A 20808-nucleotide genomic window follows, 5' to 3' on the forward strand; every position below is an offset into this window, starting at 1 on the left:
CAACAACAAACGTTATCCATTCTCTTCGTTCATCAACAAATCACGCATATAATAATAATAATAAATAATAACAATGCACATTATTTTATATAGCGCCTTTAAAGCTGGCTTCTCATAGCGCTATTGTGATGTTGGATGAATATGCATTCATCATTTTCTGTTCTGTACCGTCATTCGTCACGGCACTGATAAAGCTTTGTATTTCCCCCCCAGAAAAGAGACTTAACAAGTGCCGTTTTGTTTTCGCGAGGTGTGCATTTTCACACTTGCTGTCCTAGTCACGTTGTCCCGGGACCCACCGTGTGCTCGAATCCCAAACGCTATGTGAGAAAAGGCACGGGACGCCGTTTGACCCTCTCCGCTTTCCGTCCGCGGCCGCTGTTTGTTTACAGGTCCCTGCTCTTGCTCCAGAGAGGCTGCTGCGTTACAATTCGCCAAAACTGGTGGGGGGAGGAGGACACTTCGACGTTTCTGTTAGCGGAACCCGTCGGGTTCTTGCGGATAATCGCATCGCCTGTCGCTCTTTTAACGCGACAGCGGCTTCAAACCCTTAAAAAAAAAAACAACCACAAGAGGAGGCCACGTTTGAGAGGGAAGCGAAGGGTGAGTCGACTTCACCGAGACAGGTGAGCGCTGGCCGTCGTGTTGGTGTGAAGCACAGGTGACGTCCCGGCGGGGCTGAAGTGGACGGAACCGAACCGGACCGGCTCCCCCTCCTCCTAGAGGCTCGTTCCCCCCGAAGGAGCGCCCCGCCCCGGCATGAACTGCCGCTCGGAGGTCCTGGAGGTGTCGGTGGAGGGCAGACAGGTGGAGGAGGCCATGCTGGCTCTCTTGCACACCATCCTCCTGCACCGCAGCACCGGCAAGTTCCACTACAAGAAGGAGGGCACCTACTCCATCGGCACCGTGGGCACCCAGGACATCGACTGCGACTTCATAGACTTCACCTTCGTGCGGGTGTCCTCCGAGGAGCTGGACCGGGCTATCCGGAAGGCGGTGGGCGAGTTCAAGGTACGGTAGTGGGTCAGTCGGGCTCGGTCCACTCCTGGTGTCGGTAAACACACCTGCCCGCGAAAAATAACGCGAACACGTGGGGTTTAAAGGCTATTTAAGTGCTGCAAAGCCCGCCGGCACAAGACATCTTAACACGAAAACTGTGACCAATCGGACTAAAAGCGCCTTTTTACCTCTAAGAATGAGGAAAAGTACATGTGAGAGATCTTTTAAGGGATGGTGGGAAATCAAAGTCTTTTTTTTTTTTGAGAGAGAGACAGGGGAACACTAATCCTGTAGATTACTGGAGTTCAAAACAACGCATATGGACAGCGTCATGTCTGCTGCGTTGTGGCTTGTACTGCTGTTCAGAGATTTGTGGTGGCAGAGTCTAAAAATTCGATATGAAGTTAAATATTGAAATATATATATATTTAAAAAAAAACCATAAGCTCGTCGTTCGCATCGGCAGCTGACCCAGCAGTCCCCGCGCCCGTTTCGAGCAGCGTTTCATCCGGCAACGAAGCGTGATCCGTTTGTGATTTCCTTATTGTTTTTTTATTTGTTTGTTTGTTTGTTTGTTTGTTTGTTTGTTTGTTTTTTGCGCCGATAAACAGGAGGCTTTGCGTAACTCCGGCGGCGACGGCGCGGGCCAGATCTCGCTGGAGTTCTACCAGAAGAAGAAGTCGCGCTGGCCCTTCTCGGACGAGTGCATCCCCTGGGAGGTGTGGAGCGTCAAGGTCAACGTGGTCAGCCTGGCCAGCGAGCAGGAGCGGCAGATCTGCCGCGAGAAGGTGGGGGAGAAGCTGGGGGAGAAGGTCGTCAACATCGTGGAGGTGATCAACCGGCACGAGTACCTGCCCAAGATGCCCACGCAGTCCGAGGTGGACAACGTGTTCGACACCAGCCTGAGGGACGTGCAGCCCTACCTGTACAAGATCACCTACCAGATCACCGACACGCTGGGGGCGTCGGTCAGCACCACCATGAGGCGGCTCATTAAGGACACGCTGGCGCTGTGACCGGCGCTGGGGCGTGGGGGGAGGCGGCAGATCGCGGAAGATAACCCCCCCCCCCCCCGTTTACACACTCCTGCTCCGAAAACTGGCAAAGAGTGACGCCAACACAAGCTGTCTCCCTGAATGCCATGCCTGTTCTTTTTCCCATTGGACTGGACGCTTTGTTTGGTGGTGGCGCAAATCTCCTTTTCCTGCTGCAGTGTCTTAAGCAACCTGCCGGTCAAGATCGAACCTTGTGCGTGCGCGCGCGCGTGTGTGTGTGTGTGTGAGGTGATAACACCTGTTTCTGCAGGTCGGCCGTGATGTTTGTGTGTAGTAGAGGAAAAATAAAATCTCGGCCCATCTCCAGGGAAGGGGGATCTTCAGAATCCCAGTTGGATGGGGAAAAAAGAACTGCGGTTTGATGACCAGCAATTGTATGACCTATATAGAGTGTAGCAGAGGTGCTGTAATCGACCTCGGGCGTTTCCTAGATGTTAGGTGTTGTGTTATATTTAAGGTTTATTACATTTGATTATATAAACAACGGTGGACTCCATGTTTAGCACAGTAATTAGCTCAGAATGTTTCCGGTTGGACTTGCTACAGGTTTCGGTTTCAGTCTGAAGTCAGCAGAGATTTATAAGGTCGTGGTTATGTGAATGTTATCAGGTAGTCCCTTAAACTTTGAGACCTATCTGTTGTTGGGCTTGTGGTTTTTATCACCAGACCTTTAATGGTCCTGTAATGGAACAATAAAATTCCTGTAACAGTAATCCTACTGCCGTATCCTGTAACTAGAGACTTTATGTGAGGTTTTTCTCGGAGAAGGCTGTGGCAGTCCACGAATCTGTGAAAACACTCCCCCCTGTAACCTTGAGGTCTAATGGAAAGCTCATGATTTCCATTCCCTCACCCGCCCCGGGAGCCAGATCGGAGCAGACAGCATTCCGACATCCGTTTCCTGAATCTTGGCCAATAAGTTAGTCATTTCTGTGCAAGTTGTGAAAGTAGTTACAAACAAAAAAAACCCACATCTGTCAAAAGGAGTCGTACAGGTAGTGGACGACACAATGGAAACGCCAACGTCAAGTCGCTTAATCGGGCATTGGGCCACTAGGACAACACGGAGTCTCCCGGCGCTGGGAATTCTGCAGGAGGCTTGCAGCACCATTCTTGCAGGAGAAGGTCCGTCATTTCGCACCTGACTGCTGGAGGTGGAAAGTGCCGGATCGGGCGTCATTCCAGAATAAAACTTGATGGGGTCCAGATCTAGGATCCAAGAGGCCCCCTGACCCACGAATTACACCCGTGTCCATCTCTGTGGCTGGGGGCTTTGACATCCTGTACGGCACCCCTCCCAGCGGAAAAGAAGAGCCGCAGCACGGGCTAAAGATGAGCGCTCAGTGTCGTTAGGCAGCGATTAGCGCCGAACTGGCCTTCTAAGGGAATGAGTGCAGCCAAACCATGCCAGGAAAACGCACCACATGAAATCGCCAGATCCCTTCGCTGTCGGAACCGAGCACAGGCGCGCGCTCCCCTGTTTGGCGAGAACAGGGGGAAGGATGATTCATCCGAGCATCTCGCAGTTCCTCGCTGGTCAGCAGTCCACTGCCTGGGCTCCTTGTGCCGCTGGACTTGGGAACGGGCAGCATCAGGCGGGATGAGTGGTTTGTGCACTGCAGCCCGACTAGGGCATACCTCTTCATGGAGTTCTCGTTTAACTGTTCAAGATGAAACTTGCTGCTCCTGCTCCACGTTTCAATTTACAGTCCATCTGCGGTTTTTAGGTTTTTTCTTTTCTCTATCAATATAAACTTTATTTAAAAGGAAACATCTCGCCATAAGTATACATTCCCCCGGATCATCAGACCAACATGAAATAAAACCTTTCTCAATCAGGGGATTGTCCATCATCAGTCGGTGCAAGTGGATGATTTGCACAATGAAAGAGTCGCCCCCCCAAGCCCTACCGCTTGTGTTTGTCCGTGCTGTTTCCCCGTCCCGGCTCTGAAACTGCGGAGCAGGAGCTCAGGGAGCAGGGATTTCTGCTTTAGTCCCTGTACAGGGCCCAAACGCCCTTCCAGCGCTCCCTCGATCTGCAGTTGCACGCCTGTTTGCGTGTTAAATCAATGCGCCGATATATCGCAGTCTCGTAATTGCACTTCTGTTGCTCCTGTGCCGATGATGTCTCTCCCTCGGAGGGTCCATGCTGACATCACCTTAGACAACGTTGCTCATGAAACTTCAGCAGGTTCGGCTGTTTTGGTCACTGAATCTCCTGGCAAACGGAAATCGGTGAGGTCCCCCCTAGCTGACAGCTAGCCATAATTAGACAACCAATCCTGTTCAGAATTTAATACCCGACCCTGTGTGTGCTGGGATGTTATTTGCTTAATTAATGCGTGAGCCACATCTGTGTTGAAGCCCTTCCTTTCAATATACTCAGTGGTTCTTTTTCTTTTTTCTTTTTTGTCCACAAGCTGAAGGTCCCTTTTTGTAATGCAAACACTGAACCGCGGTAGGGAGGACGTTGCCTGCAGATGGCAGTACTGCACTGCATCCTGGAGAAACATGGGGTCTGAAGATCAGTGGCTAGTTTCAACCCTGTTGTATTGCATCATCCACGCAAGACAAAGCAATAATTAAGCAAGGATGGGCAGATCCTCAGAGAAAATGGTTATGTGGGCCGACATGGGCTCTTTCATAAGCATGTCTGAACAGAAAACGGCTTTTATGTTAGTCTGCAGCTTTCCTCCTGCTGCATCTGTTGCAGGGTTAGGAGAGAGCCGGCCAAATCCAGCCTTTCCATTTCATCACATGCACACGGCGGCCAAGTGAAATGCTCCTGAAAGCACTGTCCTACCATGAATTTAGAGAGATGTAGGGAGACCCGGCTTGGCAGTTAATTATATATTCTAATTGGTTATCTGGCGAAAGATAATGCAGTATTTTCCATATCCAAGCCGTAAGACGACCAGCAATAACGGCAACGGTTTATGGATTTATTTTAGTTGCAATCGTCATAGAAAAAGAACTTTGCACCAACGGCAATCTACTGTGACGTTTGTGTGTAGATATTTTAAAAAGCAGCAGTAGCTCTATGCTTCATTTGGAAAATAACGTTGCAACAACGATGTACTGAAACAAAAGATGTGTCTGTTTGGTCCGGACAGCTGCACACGTGCACTAGGATCTTTCTGGACCACTGCAGTCTGAAAGGCTTGTGTCATCTGGTTTACACAGTGCCCTTTGTAACAGACCAGTGTGACTCTTGTAAAGAATTACAAAGTTCCGTTGCATGATCAGTCTTAAAATGCTAAGAGGCGATGAATAGGGTCACCCTGTACTGTAGACGAATCTGTTAAATAAACTCTCTTTATGCACCTTTTCTATTTTATTCTCTGTCAATATCATGTCTTTGAATAAGTCGGTGAAAATTGTAAAGTTATTTAGGAAAAATTAAGCCTGGTAAAATAAAGGAGCCTTTGAAATAAAGTAACACTGGATTTTTTTAGAACAAATGATGACTGCATTTCAGATAGATGTTTTTTATTTTTGTTCATGTGACTGAGCTGTGGAATGTTACAGTGCTGAGCTTGAAAAGGTGTGTTTATGTAGTGTGCAGTCATCCAGTAGAGACTGTTAATACCAGTTCATTGTAATGCTAAATGGTTTACACAATACTGTGCAGAATATGTTTCCATGCACATGAGTTTCCAGACATTTATTTCCGGACGTTCAGTGGATGGAATTACGTGATGTACTTTCAATCACGTAACAAAAAACACTTCCAAGTTTTTTTTTAATTTTTACTTTTTATTTCAGTAGCCAAAAACCAAAGGTATGAAGCAGTAGAAAAACCACGAACACGAAATGCTGCAGTTTCTGAAGCCACAAAACTGGGATTCATGTTACAAAACTCAACAGAGTTATTGCAATGATACCACTGTAATACCAAATACTTTTTTTTTGTTTTGGTTTTAGAAACATGGTAAAATATATTACAAAATACAACAAAAGTCCACTGTTAACACAACTGAAGTTTGCATTTAACGTCTTACAATCTTCCTGAACACAAATTGCAGAGGACAAAACATAAGAAAAACCTTTATTTAAAAAAAAAACTGTTTTTTTAAAGTATTAACTTATTAAATTAAAGTCAAATCCTTGAAACCTGCGTACATGGATTTCAAGAACACTGGTGGTCCCTGCAAAACAAACGAGTTTGGTCGCGTAGGACATACGCTTCCTTCTTCAGCAGGCGTGCAATGAACCACAAATTTAAAAAAAAGAGTGTCTTCGAAGCAGTTCTCTACTTTCCATAGTTTATAAGAATCACATCCAGACAGAAAATGGATCTAGGTGACTGCCCTGCTGTTTAAATCCAAATGAGATGGATGAATAAATTAATTTTGAGAAAGGACTGAGACCCCCCCGGGTCTCAATGTGGTCAGTCTTTTTCTGATGAACACAAACCCTATTGTGGTCAAACTGCTTCAGTTGCTTGAGGGACTTGGCAGGCTGATACTGATACAGTATGCCTGAGTACTGATGCAGTACCCCTTTTCTAAGGCTTAACATAACCCATTACACCAACCTCTGTTTCACATCCGTAAGAGAGTATAATCTCCTTTGTGCAATACTTTTGTATAAACTCATAAAAAATACATTTTCTTCCATATTCCTGTTCAGAAGGAAGGCTGTAACAACAGACCAACAGAAATTAGATTAAACGTCCAAACATCACAAAGTACAAGTGCATCCAACCTCTGTTTACACATCTTTTATTCTCTCCATACTGCCTAGTCTAGTCTTAAAGTGAATTTCCCAATCCATGTGTTAAACTGAAGAAAACTTATTTACTTTCAGAAGCCAAGTTTAAAAAAACTCCAACCATACATTTGTATCAAACTTCGGCAGAGATTATAATGACAACACAAAACTATTGCAACATCTGCATGAAAACCTTCAACTATTAAGGATCCTTTTAAAATAAAGAAGTCATTTTTAAAAAAAAATATATACACAGCAGATTTTAGGGCTGAGTTTAAATATAATGGTTGAGCTATGGCAGGCTGCCTAATCTCATTAGAGTAAAAGCTTAAGGAAAAGCATTATGAAAATGCTAGATGTGTTTTCATCTTAAACGATTCTCTATCGACAGAAACGTATCGGCTATTTGGCATCTAAAAAGGCATTTCTGTTTCTGTAGGGCAGGCAAAAATTAGAGTTACACAATAAAGGCTCATACAAAGTACTCCAGCTGCAGAAACTTGATTTGCTAGAGAACTCAGTCTTGCAATCCCATAATCCTACATTAGAGGAGAAGAGAACCACTGAATAGAACTGTTAAAGATTTGTTCTCTTTTATCATAGAAGCATGGCTCTAGCTACACCCACAAGCCCGCCGTGTCTAAAACAGTACTGCCCCAGGCGGCTTAGGCTCAATAAGCCAAGTAAAACCGCTTCCTCGCACAACTGCACACAACGTGTACTTGTGTTTTACAAGAGCACTTCAATTTACGGCTAGGAAATACAAATGCTACCCCCCCCATCCTCGCACGTGTTGCAAATGTATTTTAAAGAGACAAAGAAAAACAAAAACAGGCGCTTGAAATGGCAAAATCACAAGGCAAGGTAAGGAGTGAAGGGAGACGGGGGAAAAAAACTCGGCGAACCGCTACGACAAGATACATTCGTTACCATCCTCTCAACGCATACTTTTTTTACGCAGCTCTAGCAAAGTGTGTTGACGTAACCGACATGATAGCCTCCCGTTCACAGAAGCAGAGGTCATTAAAGAAAAATGTATACACATATCAGGGGTGCACTGATGTGTCAGCATGATGGACACAAGCGACAAGCACCATTTTATACGGTGAAAATACACAGCATGCCGATAGCTATGCCTCTTCTTACCCTGCGCATACTGTAATTTGATTTTCAGCTGGGTGCACCTACTGCGGTACAGAAGACGATAACTGCCTACGGTGTGGCGTACATGGGGCTGTAATTGAGGGAGACACGGCCCAGAAGAGCAGCATCTAGAGACATTTTACAGCCGCTGAACATGGCGGCATACACACACACACCTGAAAATCATCAAGACTTCGACAAGACTAGAAAAAAAAAAGACAAGACCGGCTTTCCAGTTCTGACTGAGAAGAGGCCCCTGGCATCCTGTCTTATGTCTATTCACCAGCTGAATAGCCAGGAGAAGCTGTCACTAACAGTTATCTGAAGGGCCCGCGTGCCTCCGTCTCTCTTCCAACCACAAGCAATGGGCGCAAGGCAGGGTACAGCCAGGGCCAGAATGTTTTGGACTGTGGGAGGAACCCAGAGGAAACCCGGCACGAACCTGGGAAGAGCACCCAAACTCTACACAGACAGCAACCCAGGTCCAGACCTGAACCCAGGGCCCCTGCTCTGCAAGCCAGCAGTGCTCACCACTGTGCCACCCTGACCTGCTCCCAGTCAGATTTAACAGAGCGCTACTGAATACAGACAGGCTGGGAGCCACCCACTTCCTGATGTCAGTGCTTCTGTGTTTTACCGAAGGAAGTGCATCATTGCAGAACGTATCGCAATTGCCAATCTTGATCTGCAGTGCGCTGCTTGTGGATGCATTTTTTTGTTAAAGAAAAAATGGCGCGAGTTTTCCGTTTTTCTCCTGTTGCCGTGAATATATTTCCCATTTAAACTGATAAATGAAAGTCATAATTACAACACACAGTATTTCGCTACATGTATACAAACTATGTTTGTTTTTAAAAGGAGTCAGAAATACAGGAAAAAAAAACAAGATGCATCTTATCTGCATATTAGTATATTGTACTGTCAATATTTTATAAAGTGATGGCGATATCTTACGTGCCTGTTATTGTGACACAAAATGTTCCTGTCACCAATAATCCAAGTGTATTTGTGTGTGACCACATGTACACTGGTGACTAATCAGATTACATCTTAGTCACATTTTTTTTCTTGATGATCTTAAACTAATGCAATATGTACAAGCTATTGGTGTTTTTTTATCATTTTGGTCAAAAGCTCAGTTTTACTTTCTTTCAGTACTTTAAAAGCTTGTGCTATTTAATATCGGGATTATGCTGACATCAACTGAGAAAACCTTTATCAGTGCACCCCTTGTACCTGTGTATATATGCATGTGTACGTGTGTGTGAACAGATTGTGCAATACGCGAGTGTCAAACCAAAAAGACAAATCCCTCCCTGACTGTGCACAACAAAACAACACCCACACCCTTTCCACACAACTTGAAGGTCACGGAAGGTACACGTTTCCTTATAACAATCCGAGGAGGGTAGATTTTAGTGTGAGTTAAACTGCACCAATAAAAATAAAAAAAAAATCACTAAATTATAAAAGAGGTCAGCACAATTTGTTGTTCTGGGGGAGAGGCTGTCAAAATCGATATCTGACGCAGCTGAACAGTTCATCTGTGCAATTTCATTCAGCACCGGTGAATGTTGTGTAGTTAGTTCTCCGACGCAGTACATCCATAAACACGCGCACATCGTTGCTGTTTCGGCAGGTTACAACAGATCAGCTGCGGAGGTTGTGATGTAGTGCAGAAAGCCAGACCCAGTGCCTTTTCCCCACCGTGGTTTTGCTGGAGCGGCACTGCTGTCGAGCGAGCTCAGCAGCCTTTTACAGGCACTTCCCCCACCTGCGAAATCTGTCGAACACTTACCAAAATGAGGTTGTAAATTTGCACTTATTGCTATAAAGGATGAAATTCGAAACTCCTAATCTGAGCTTTTATTGTCGTTCCCCCCCCCCAAAAAAAAAATTACGCAGTAGCAAAATGTACAGACTACCAGGCAGCATCAACCTTTCCTGGTTTCGACAGGGAGGATTCCTGAAAAACTTCTGCAAACTGCCGCCACTCAAGATACAGCCATTTCGGCAAACAGCCCAAACCACACCCACGCTTCCCACGTCGTTCGTCTGCTGGAGTTTCCCGTCGGGGGGGGGGGAAGGCCGGACGAGCTGCTTTCACGGCCCCGGCCCCCCCGCTGGCTACGTGCTCGTGTGGCTCTGCTCGTGGCTCCAGAGGCTGAAGGCAGTCTTGAAGGTCCGGTGGCAGAGCTTGCACATGTACTGCCTTTTGAAAGTGAGGGCGGAGAGCGTGGGGGCGTGGTAGAAGAGGGTGTCCGATTCCTGAGGGGTCAGGGGGTCGTCGGCCGCCTCCGCCTTGGAAGAGCGGGCCCGGCCGGATCTCTCCCCCTCCGCCCTCTTCGGCCTGGGCCCCGGGGCGGCCGCCGGCGAGGGGGCCCGCGGCGGGGGGGGGGGCGATGGCGGCGGGGGCGGCCCGGCGGCAGACGTAGCGGGCGGGGGCGAGGGGGAGGCGCAGGGGGGGCGGCGCTTGCGATCCTTGGCTCCCGGCTCCTCCGAGGCGGACACGTGGGACTGGAAGTGGCTCCAGAGGCGGAAGTTTGTCCGGAAGGCCTTGTTGCAGATGTGGCAGATGAAGGGCTTGACGTGGCACAGCAGCTCCTGGTGGCGCTCCAGCTGCTTGCGCGCGGTGAAGAGCTTGCCGCACTTCTCGCAGGGCCACGCGCAGGACTCCTCGGGGCCGGCCTCGGCGGGGGGGCGGGGCGCCTCGTCCACCGCGGCCTCCTCGGGCGGCTCCTCCTTCACCCGGACCTCTTCCAGGCGCTGGGGGACGCTCAGGTCCTCCGGCAGGAAGGAGGAGTCCTCCGAGTCGAACTGCGGGGGCTCGGAGGAGTCGCTGAAGACCGCCTCCTCCTTGGAGCTCCCGGCGCTCTTGGGTTCGGACCCCGGGGCTGAGGGTCTCAGCGGATCGGGCGCCTCCCCGTTGTGCTCCTGCAGGCTGAGGGACAGCTGCTCCTTGATGGTCATCGTGTTCTGGTTGTGCACCTCCACCTGGTGCCGCCATATGCTGAAGGAAGACTTGAAGGTGCGCATGCACTCCAGGCAGGTGAGCTTCTTGTACTCGCAGTGATCTTCGTGCTCCTTCTTGAGCGCCAGCGTGGAGAACCGCAGGCTGCAGTAGGAGCACACCGTGGCGTGCCTGCACTCCCGCTCGTGCTCCCCCTGTTCCGCCGGGGAGGGGAGCTTCTCGCTGCAGAGCCTGCAAGGGAACGACTCCCTGCCTTGGCTCTCCTTCAGGCCAGCCCCCTCGTCCTGCTTTCTGGAGAAGCCCTCCCCGCCTTCGGCGTCGGGTTTCGCCCCAGCGTGCGTCTTGAAGTGCTGCTTGTACTGCGACTGGAACCAGAACACCTTGCCGCAGTAGCCACACGCGTAGCTCTTGGACCGGGCCCGGAGGCTCCTCTTGCCGAACGCCTGGGACTGCAGACCTCCGAGCCCCGGCTTATTTCGCCTGAGCTTCACCATCAGGGCTTTCTTTATCTCCCTTTCCCGCACGATGTCGATCAGCTTCCTCTGGAACTTCTCGTCCAGCACCGAGTAGGAGCTGGAAACGGGAGCCGGGTTCTTCACCACCCCGTGCTGAGTCTGGCAGTGGGTCCAGACCTTGAAGTTCGTGTGGAACCGCTTGTGGCAAATGTCGCAGGAGTAGGGCTTCTCGGGGTTGTGATACATGTTCACGTGGCGGTAGAGGCCGGTGTTGGAGCGAAATATCTTCAGACAGCTCCAGCACTTAAACATTCTGTTCTGCCTCGACTCCGCGGGTACCGCGTCCTCGTCGGTGTCTGAATTGTGGGGCGTCGCGCCACCGCGGCGGCTGAGCTCCGATCCAAAATCGCGATCCTCCACGCACCTGGACTTTTTAAACTGATTCCTTCTGTTGTCCAGCCGGGATTTCCTCTTGACAGAATGCTTGGAAAATCCCCTGGGTGCCTCGTCATTTGCATGGGGGTGGAAATCCCTGAAGTTCACCGGCAGGTTGTCTCCGACGGTGACCCGGATGATCTCGGAGGGGTCGGCGAGCGGGCTGCTGGGCTCCGTTTTGACACGGACCTCTGACTTGTCCACCTCCGCTTCCCTGTATCTGCTGAGGATCCCGGAACGGAGACTGAGCGGCGGGACGACGTTGGACTTGTCTTTGAAACGCTTGCCTTCTACAGACTCCGCCGCGGCGGCTGTCTCGGCCCCCGGCTTCGTAGCGGCTTCCTCTCGGCTGTGCGCGGATTTCAGATCGAACGCTGGGGAACAGACGGGCACGGGGCTGTCCATGGACAACGACCTGCGCAGGAGGCTCTTAATCAGCGGGCCGCTTCGGTCGACCCCTTGCCTCTCTTGTCCCGCCCTGCCTGGCAGCGCGCGGAGTCCCTGCTTTGCAAGACACGTGGGAGCCCGGTCCTGCCCCTGAGCGACGTCCCCGCCCGCCTCCCCGCCCTGCTGCAAGCACGAATCGTTGAAAGAAAGAGAAGCGGTCAGCTGGGGTCTCGTCGGCGACCTTCCCCGAACGAGGGCGCCAGACCGGCCGGGCCTGCGGTCGGGGCCTTCGGCTGCGTCTGTGGATTTCCTGAGAGTGGATGGCGTGTTCCTCGAGGTGTCGCTTGGCTTCTCGCAGGTCACGGAACTGCCGCGGTCTTTTGACCACGGCTGACTGGACTCCCTGGCAGGCTGACCCGATGAAACCTCTTTAGGCTTGACAGGAGGGAAGGGATTGGACGCGGCCTGCGATGCCGGATTCGGCCCCTTGTCTTGGGAGGCGCTGGGGCCGGGTTTATCACCGCGGCTCTGGCACACAATGACGCTTCTCTGCTGGCTCCCGTTGTCGTCCTCCTCGCAGAAGGAAGCCCTTTTCCTGGTGCCGGAGTAGGAGACATGGGGCTTCTTGGACAGAATGTTGGTCAGGAAGGGGATCCCCAGACTGTAGCCCAGCTCCTGAACGGCTGCCAAGCCATCCCTCTCCACGAAGAGGGAAGAGGAGTAGACGTAATTCAGCACGTTCTCGAAGGCATCCGGCTCGCAGAAATCCAGCTGGACGGCCCCCCGGGCCTCGCTGTCTTTCCGGGTAAACAGGGTCTGGAAATACTCACTGCTCGCGGCCAGGACGCTCTTGTGCGCCCGGAACTTCTGGTCCCCCACGATCAGGACGACGTCGCAGAGGTGCCCTTTCAGGCGCTGCTCGTTGAGGTGGCTCAGCAGCGAGATGGCATGGGCGGGGTTGATGTAATGGAGTAAGCCCTCCATCCCGTGCTCCTGGAAAGGGGAAGTGAGAGACGGGAAGTGAGGAGAGGCACTAGAGCTGGGGTTCCCAGTCCCGGTCCTGGAGGCCCACACACGTGCTGGATGTCGTTCCAGCCCAGGTCTGAGCTGAACCCTTAATGATACCAATCATCCACTCTTTTTAGAATATACTCTCCTACCCTCTGGAGGTCCAGATCTCCTGTGTGAAGACAAAGAGAACTTACTTTCTTTATACATAAAAGCATTCAATAGCTGAACAATCAATATATTGCCTGCAGGTGGGGGATCTTAATGCTATTGTTGTTTTTAGACTCTTTACAAGCGGTCTGTTTTTTTTCTAATCTCATGATACAGGAAGAGTTCTGATTGAGCGATGTTGTCAAACGTTGTTTTGTATCATGGTATTGTACTGTAGCTGTATTTGTATTATTGTTTTTTTGTGTTATATGTTTATATGCTCTTGATATCCAAGACAAATTTCCATAGGGGCCCATAAAGGTTAATTCAATTGAATAATAATTAATAATAGAACTCATTTGAAACATTTAGACCTTTTCTTATCTATTAAACGCTGGACTTTAAATTGTTGCATTTTATTAAAAAAATAAAATCCAATCTTATGGGTAGAAAAACCATTAGAACTTAAAAAATATTGCAATCAAGCAATTTAGCTGAATTATGGCTTCAAACAGGTAATTAAGCTCAGCTGAAATGGAGACCAGAGGATGTGAATTTCTGCAAGACTGGAGTCTCTGCGGTAGGGGTGTGACATCTCTAAATCTGCATTTTTTCTGTTTAATTTTAATTTTGGTTTAAATAGGATTAAAAAACCTGCAACCCTGCATCATTGCCTTTCGTCACTTTCAAAAATGTCTGATTTACTTCTAATATGCTAGTAAATCACATTGACCACGTGCACATCAATGTCTCAAGTAATGATGTGACTTTACAGACCTTTCATTTCTTTAATAGTGTATGTTTTATTATGTATAGCCTGATGCACAATAAGAAAAAAACAGTCTCGGTTTAAATCCATAGCTCAATGGGCACATAATGCCATGTTTAAACAGATATTTTTGTTGGTTGTTCGAGTAGTATTGTAGGTTTTGTGTTGACTTAAGAATCCCCATGCTCACCCACAAAGCTCTGCATGGCTAGGCACCTCAGTACCTGTCTCATTACCTTCCTACCCCCACCTTGCGAACATCGTTCATCTGATCATGGTCTCCTGTTTCTCCCCCAAATTTGCCTACACTCTAGGGGTGACAGGTGCCTTTTTCTGCTGCACCCCAAAGCTCTGGAATTCTATCCCCAGGGATATCGCTGATCCGAGTGCATTCAAATCCAGACTCAAATTTTGTTCTCTCCAGACTTTTTTTACTTTTCCTGTAAAGCGCTTCGAGAAGCTACTTTTAAAAGGCGCTACGTAAAATAAAGTTTATGGTTACTGTTGTTCCTCTGTGGCATAAAATCAGAAGTTCATAAAAACTCCGGATGGTTAGTTTTAGGTTCACTGAGTGCAGAGTTAAATGTTATTAAAAGTTAAATTGATTTAGGAACTGCTGAAACAGCTGCTCAAAATGTATGATCAGTGCGATCGAAGGCCGCCTGTCTGAGAGAATCAGATCACGAAAATGATTTGCACAACTGGGGCAGGGAGGAACGGCGGCGCAGTGGTCAGCGTTGCTGCCTCGCAGTGCTGTCGCCCCGGGTTCAACTCCGCTCCTGGGGTGCCATCGGCCTGGAGCTTGCATGCTCTCCCCGTTTTCACCTGGGTCTCTTGCACCTGCTCAGGTTTCCACCCACAGTCCAAAAACATGCAGCTGGGGTACTCTGGTCCTGGCGCGCGTGTGTGTGTGTGTGTGCGTGCGTGCGTGCGCGCGCGTGCGTGCGTGCGTGCGTGCGTGCGTGCGTGCCCTGTGACAGACTGGCGTCCCACCCAGGGCGTACCCTACTCCCGTCACTTGCTGGGATAGACTCTGACTCCCCCCCCCCACCATGACCCTATACTGGATAAAGCAGTTAGGAACTGGGTGGATGCCTGGGCCAGTATCGTCTCCCGAGGACAGAGAGAGTGGTGGAGCGTGTTATTTGGCATTCTGGCCTTGACAACGGGTCACAGGGGCGGCGACGGGTGCCGTGCCGACTGCCCAGGCTACGCAGGAAGAGGAAGAGGGACGTCCCACAGCGGTCTGCCCAGAGGCAGGTCAGGTCCGTGTGTGCACGTCCAGGAACAAAATAATAATAGTTGCTTACACTTCCGTCGCGCTTTTCTGGACACTCCACTCAAAGCGCTTTACAGGTAATGGGGATCCCCTCCACCACCACCAGTGATGTGATGATGCCAGTTCAGAGGTGGGGATCATTAGGAGGCCAGGCTTGTTCGTGGCTTATGGAATGCCAGGGTAACACCCCTACTCTTTTCGAGAAAGACGCCCTGGGATTTTTAATGACCGCAGAGAGTCAGGACCCGTTTTACATCTCATCTAAAGGACGGCGCCTTTTTGCAGTATAGTGTCCCCGTCACTATACTGGGCCATTAGGACCCACACAGACCGCAGGGTGAGCGCCCCCTGCTGGCCCCACTAACACCTCTTCCAACAGTAACCTTAGTTTATCCCAGGAGGTCTCCCATCCAGGTACTGACCAGGCTCACACCTGCTGAGCTTCAGTGGGCTGCAGGTTGTGAACTGCAGGGTGAAATGGCTGCAACTCACAACTGGCAGCCCACTGAAGGAACATACCCAATGCTAAATTATTAACACTGCTTTCCTCGTGAGTGTGCCATGTGCCATACTGAAAAACGTATGTATCAAGATGTTCTTTGATGTGCATTTTGGTTGATAAATATTTAAAAGTATTTGCTTATGCCAATTAGACCCCAGTGTTGTGTTTCTTTCGCACATCAGTTCATAAAGTGCAATATATGCCAGGGACCTGTGCAATACATTTATATAGTCATATTGTGCAATATGACTTTTTTGTGTACTGTTCTGTTCTGGTTTGTTCTTTGTGTGTTCTGGACTGTGAGTAACTCTTTTTAGTGCACTTTTCACTGTACTTATTGTATTGTATGGATTGTATTATTATTATTGTATTATTTGTTACACTGTGGTTGTGTTGTCTGTGTTAAGCTGCTGTTGCACTGCAATTTCCCTCACGGGATCAATAAAGTATCTATAAAGAACATTACAGAAGCACTTTTATATGAGCAGTACAAATGACAGTATATCAATGAAGAACACATCCACACGCAGCAGGAACAGGAGCTCATGTGCTGCAGAACACACACACAGTGTGGACTGAGTAAAATGTGCAACAAACCCCCCAACACTGGGTAATGCTAAGAGCCCGAACTAGACTGCATACTAGGGTAAGCAACGCAGTAAGCACGTTCACTCATGAACATTTAATTCATTTGAAGACATTTGCACAGGAGCGCATCAACATTATAGTGTCTTAACAGTATGCAAAACTATTGTTCTGTGTAGTTTCAGTATGCACTTTCTTGTGGTCGAGTATGTGACCAAAATGAGTTGGACTAAAGGTCAGTTTGTTTTACGATAACGGAACCACCATTTTTGTTAAGCACATATGCCCGATAAATGAAGCGGTTGTTTCACCAGAAAGCACCGACTTTTTGTTCTCTTTGGAAAAAAGTGCAAACATTTAGGCAAGGAAAAACGAGAAATACCGTCTAAGCTGTAAAGTCGGTACCTTGCATAAATATACAGAAACTGAAATAAGAGTAAATAAACGCAATACTTCGTTTTCAAATACTTAATACCCTTTTGAAGTCCATACAGTAAGGACATACAAACACCCGAGCGGGTACTGTTCGAAACATTAACCTGTGGCAGGTTTCATACACTGCGAATGCATTGCAAACATTAAGAGTTAGTAATAACCAGTAAGAAAAAAAAGACATAAATGAAAACACTACGTCAGATCCCCCCAACTGTTAGCGACGTTAAAACTTGCTATCAACTCTGCGACTTCTGCTGCAGTCACCCAGTTAAACTTGCGGGTACAGTCGCGAAAACTCAAGTGCATTTTCCCCTGTTTTTTTTTAAGACTACTTAAGACTTCGCGTTATATGCAACCGCGCATTATTTTAAGATTATTTTAACTCCAGCTAACGCGCGCTCTGTGCGGGCGCAGGGAGCCGGGGGGCGGCGGGCGGAGAGCGTGCGTGCGTGCGCACGAGCCGGCGGCTCCTGCCAGCCGGGCCGCCAGCGCGCAGGCGCCGCTCCCAGCTCGGAGACTGCAGCTGCCGCTGAGAGGAGAAAGAGAAAGAAATCACCTCAGAGTTACGTCAGGAAAAGGACGCTCCTCTCAAACCGAAACTGACGGGGCGACCGCGTCTGCGGCCCGGGAGCCGGGTCGTTTCCGACTTCAGCTCACCTTTTCGGCGCGTTTCAAGCCCCCCCGCCGTCCATAAACCAGACTTTCTCTCAGAATTCCGCCGAGCGTGCGGCTGTCGTGATTCCATCCATCTTGAATTTGACGTCATCCCACACCAGGGATGAGGTCATCGCAAAGAGCGCTCGTCACGTGCGCCGCGCGCTGATAGGCTCCGCGAGGCGGGCGGGCGGGCCCCCGCGAGCTCATCGGCAGGGCTATGACAGCCTAAGCTGAGCGCGCTCGCCCGCCCGCCCCCGTTTAAAGGCGCAGTGTGCAGTTTAAACCGGGGGGAAAAAGAGCGTTTTAATTAATGCGTGTGGAAAGTTGAAAATGACACCCGTACAGCCACAGTCTCGCGTAGAAACTGTCAATTAAAAACGTTCCGTTTCTGTTTTTTCTCTCTCTGATATTTTACCGAAAGGCTGGAAGGTCAAACTTTGCTTGTAGATGCAAGGCGGGCCAGTTTTCTGACGCCGCTGACTCGTCTTGTAAATGTGGCATTCGCTCTGCAGGTTGGGGTCACATTTCCAGCCAAAGCAACCGAAGGGCTGTTTTCGCCTTTCGAAAGACAAAAAGTTTTTATTTTAAAGTAGAATTCTCCTTAGAACAGAATGGGAATCCAAATAGCATAGGACAACACTTGAAATATATGCAGGTGTTGCGTATGTGAACTTTTTAAATTGCATTTGAGCTCATCTTGTCGTTAAAGCATTTCTACTTTTAATTTCATATTGTCACTCCACAGCACTTTTGCTTAGGGTCAGGGTAAACGACAGGGCTTACCTCAAAGTACAGGGTTTACATTTATTTATGTGTGTATATGCATCAGCAGCAAAACAAGCAAATTAAAGCAAGGCATTCCTGTTTCAGTTGCTATCCTTAAGCAGTCCTCATTTTTTTCCCTTAAAAAAAAAAGAACGTGAATGGGATTAATTAACTTTCGTAATTTTACAAAGCGTCAAAGAAACTGTCGCGGCAGGCCTGCCCGCGCGAGGCGCCGCCGCTCGACGCGCGCCCAGGGGCCGTTACCATGGCGCCGCCGAGGGCGCGCGGACCCTCCGGGGCTGAGCTCCAAACGAGCACGGTCTGGATCTCAGCCGCAGATCACGCACGGCCTGCATGTGTAGCTGTTGACAGAGCAGCGGGGCTTTCGTAATGCTGCGTCATCTGTCAGGGTGCTGTTGATGGGCTTGAGTAATTGGGCAATCCTAACTGCTGTTCTGCACGCCATGCACATTGGCGGCGAGCTCATTCTGTGTACGGTCGGCGATCTGGGCCCTTTTAAAACGTTAAACGCTTCTACCACAGCGCCCAGATCAACCGTGTGGAAACCTCGAGGGGGCTGCTGCCTGAGCATCATCCTGGTTTTCCACATGCGGGTGAAGTCCTGGTAACTCCAATCAGATGCGTCTCACATTAGCGGAGATAGTAAAACGGACATGCCCGGTGGCACAGAACCATATTCGGAACGTCGACCTCGGTTCTGTGCGGCACGGCGGTGAGCCCAGCTGCCTTTCAGGGCTGGCCCCCCGAGGTCGTGTCTGAGCTGGGGCACCTTCTGTGTGGAGTCTGTATGTTCTCCTAGCGTGCTTTTACCGTGAGCTCCAGTTTCCCAGCTCACAGCTGTAGTGTCTGGCTTCACGCAGTCCCACCTCGTGGGGGCGGGCGATGGATCTAGCGATCCGTCCACGGGGTACAGTACCGTCTCCTTCAATTGATTGTTTTATAGTGCCTTTCACAACAAGCACTTAACAGAGCTGTGTGACAGTGCATGACAGTAGAATCCAGAAAGAGAAAAGGCCAGAAGACAACGGAGGAGAGGAACCAAAAAAGTCCTCTGTAAGGAGAAAAAAAAAACCCTAGGGGTCCTAGCTGCGTCCAAGCTCAACTGGCTGCCCACCCCCTCTGGGCACGCTTACACTGTGTTCCGCGGTTACTGGAACTGCCCGACTGGTTTAATGTCCCGAAGAAAAGTATTATTCAGAAGCGCACTTTTTCAAAACAGTTTCTTTTTCTTTTTTGTCAATTCTGTTCGCTTTATTTGCAGCGGGGCTGCGAGATGCGAAGAGCAAACATTTCCTCCCCCCCCTGCACCTCTGAGGACGCGCAGGAGCACAGATCGTGCGGCCCAGCCGGGTCGGTCACGTGAGGCGCTTCATTAGGGAGACCTCTGGAGCGCGCCCCCGACGCACCGCGGGGATTCTGTGCTTCTTTTGCGACGCCAAATTGCCAAAGCAGAAGCAGACAAATCACGAACGGAAAGAGACAGTTTAAACTCTGAGCTTTCGTATGACTACAGTTGGGGCAAAAGGCATTTATCACTGGCTCTAACTGGGTCCTGATTCTGGTGAATTTCAGGTCTGATTTAACCGAGATAACCGAACCCACCAGATCAACAGCTTTCACAAAATCGCAGGAACTGCTGGAGCGCTGGAAAGCACTAAACAAACACATCCATGGTAACCGTATCCCAGCGGGGAGAATCGGCAACTCTCCCTGCTTGTTTGTCCTTTCCGATCTCATTTTCTCCTATCTCTGCGCACGGTTTGCGGGTCAATGTAGACTGAGCAAAGAAAAGTCTCATTTTAATTTTGAAGCAGCAGCTGACATCTTTAAGGAGGCCTTTCATAGAAGACAGGTAACGGTTACGGATAACAGGAGCACAACCTTGGCGCTGCATCTGCTGGCGAAATTCATTGCTCCCAGAAAAAACACGTGCTTTCAGAGCACATAGTGTACAGACCTCAGGGCAGTTGTGTTACCATTGCAAACCTGCTCTTGTCAGATCTCAGAAGTTAGGCAAGGCTGGATCAGGTCAAGCCTGGATCAGGTCAATCAGGTATAGGAGAGATCCAAGACAAAAAGGTTGCTGCTACAGCTGTTATCGGTGAGCGCCAGTAGGCGGCGCTCTTCCCTATTGACCAAAGGTTCCAGACCACCCATTCATTTTCTAACTACTTTTTCCAGTTCAGTGTTGCTTGGGGACCAGAGCCTATCCCAGGAAGCAACAGGTATAAAGCAGGACGCACCCTGGACCCAGACTGGACATCAGTCCATCACAGGGCACACACACACACACCTAGGGACAATTTTCCCTGAAGCCAATTCACTTACCAGCATGTTTTCGGACTGCGGGAGGAAGCTGGAGCACCTGGGGGAAACATACATGAACGCAGGGAGAACATACAAACTCCACACAGCCAGCACCCCAGGAATTGAACCCAGAGCCCTAGCACAGCGAGGCAGGAATGCTAACCACTGTTCA

At 49.4% G+C, this 20808-nt stretch overlaps 2 protein-coding genes across 3 annotated transcripts; one reads left to right on the forward strand and one right to left on the reverse strand.

The window, feature by feature from the left end:
- Nucleotides 1-2: 2 nt before the first annotated feature.
- On the forward strand, nt 3-5382 carry atg101 (autophagy related 101). Its single transcript, XM_069189977.1, has 2 exons — nt 3-1011; nt 1611-5382. The coding sequence occupies exons 1-2, from the start codon at nt 760-762 to the stop codon at nt 2013-2015; spliced, it is 657 nt and encodes a 218-aa protein (XP_069046078.1). The 5' UTR covers nt 3-759; the 3' UTR covers nt 2016-5382.
- Nucleotides 5383-5789: 407 nt separating this feature from the next.
- On the reverse strand, nt 5790-17641 carry zbtb21 (zinc finger and BTB domain containing 21). Of its 2 annotated transcripts, none has more exons than XM_069189972.1 (2): nt 17544-17641; nt 5790-13151 (listed from the first exon to the last, which is right to left on the reverse strand). In XM_069189972.1, the coding sequence occupies exon 2, from the start codon at nt 13140-13142 to the stop codon at nt 10038-10040; it is 3105 nt and encodes a 1034-aa protein (XP_069046073.1). In that variant the 5' UTR covers nt 13143-13151; nt 17544-17641; the 3' UTR covers nt 5790-10037. The 2 variants fall into 2 exon arrangements, with proteins under 2 accessions (XP_069046073.1, XP_069046074.1); XM_069189973.1 differs by having other exon boundaries at nt 17443-17641.
- Nucleotides 17642-20808: the final 3167 nt, after the last annotated feature.

Source organism: Lepisosteus oculatus, chromosome 5, assembly GCF_040954835.1.
Source record: "Lepisosteus oculatus isolate fLepOcu1 chromosome 5, fLepOcu1.hap2, whole genome shotgun sequence".
Classification (NCBI taxonomy): domain Eukaryota; kingdom Metazoa; phylum Chordata; class Actinopteri; order Semionotiformes; family Lepisosteidae; genus Lepisosteus; species Lepisosteus oculatus.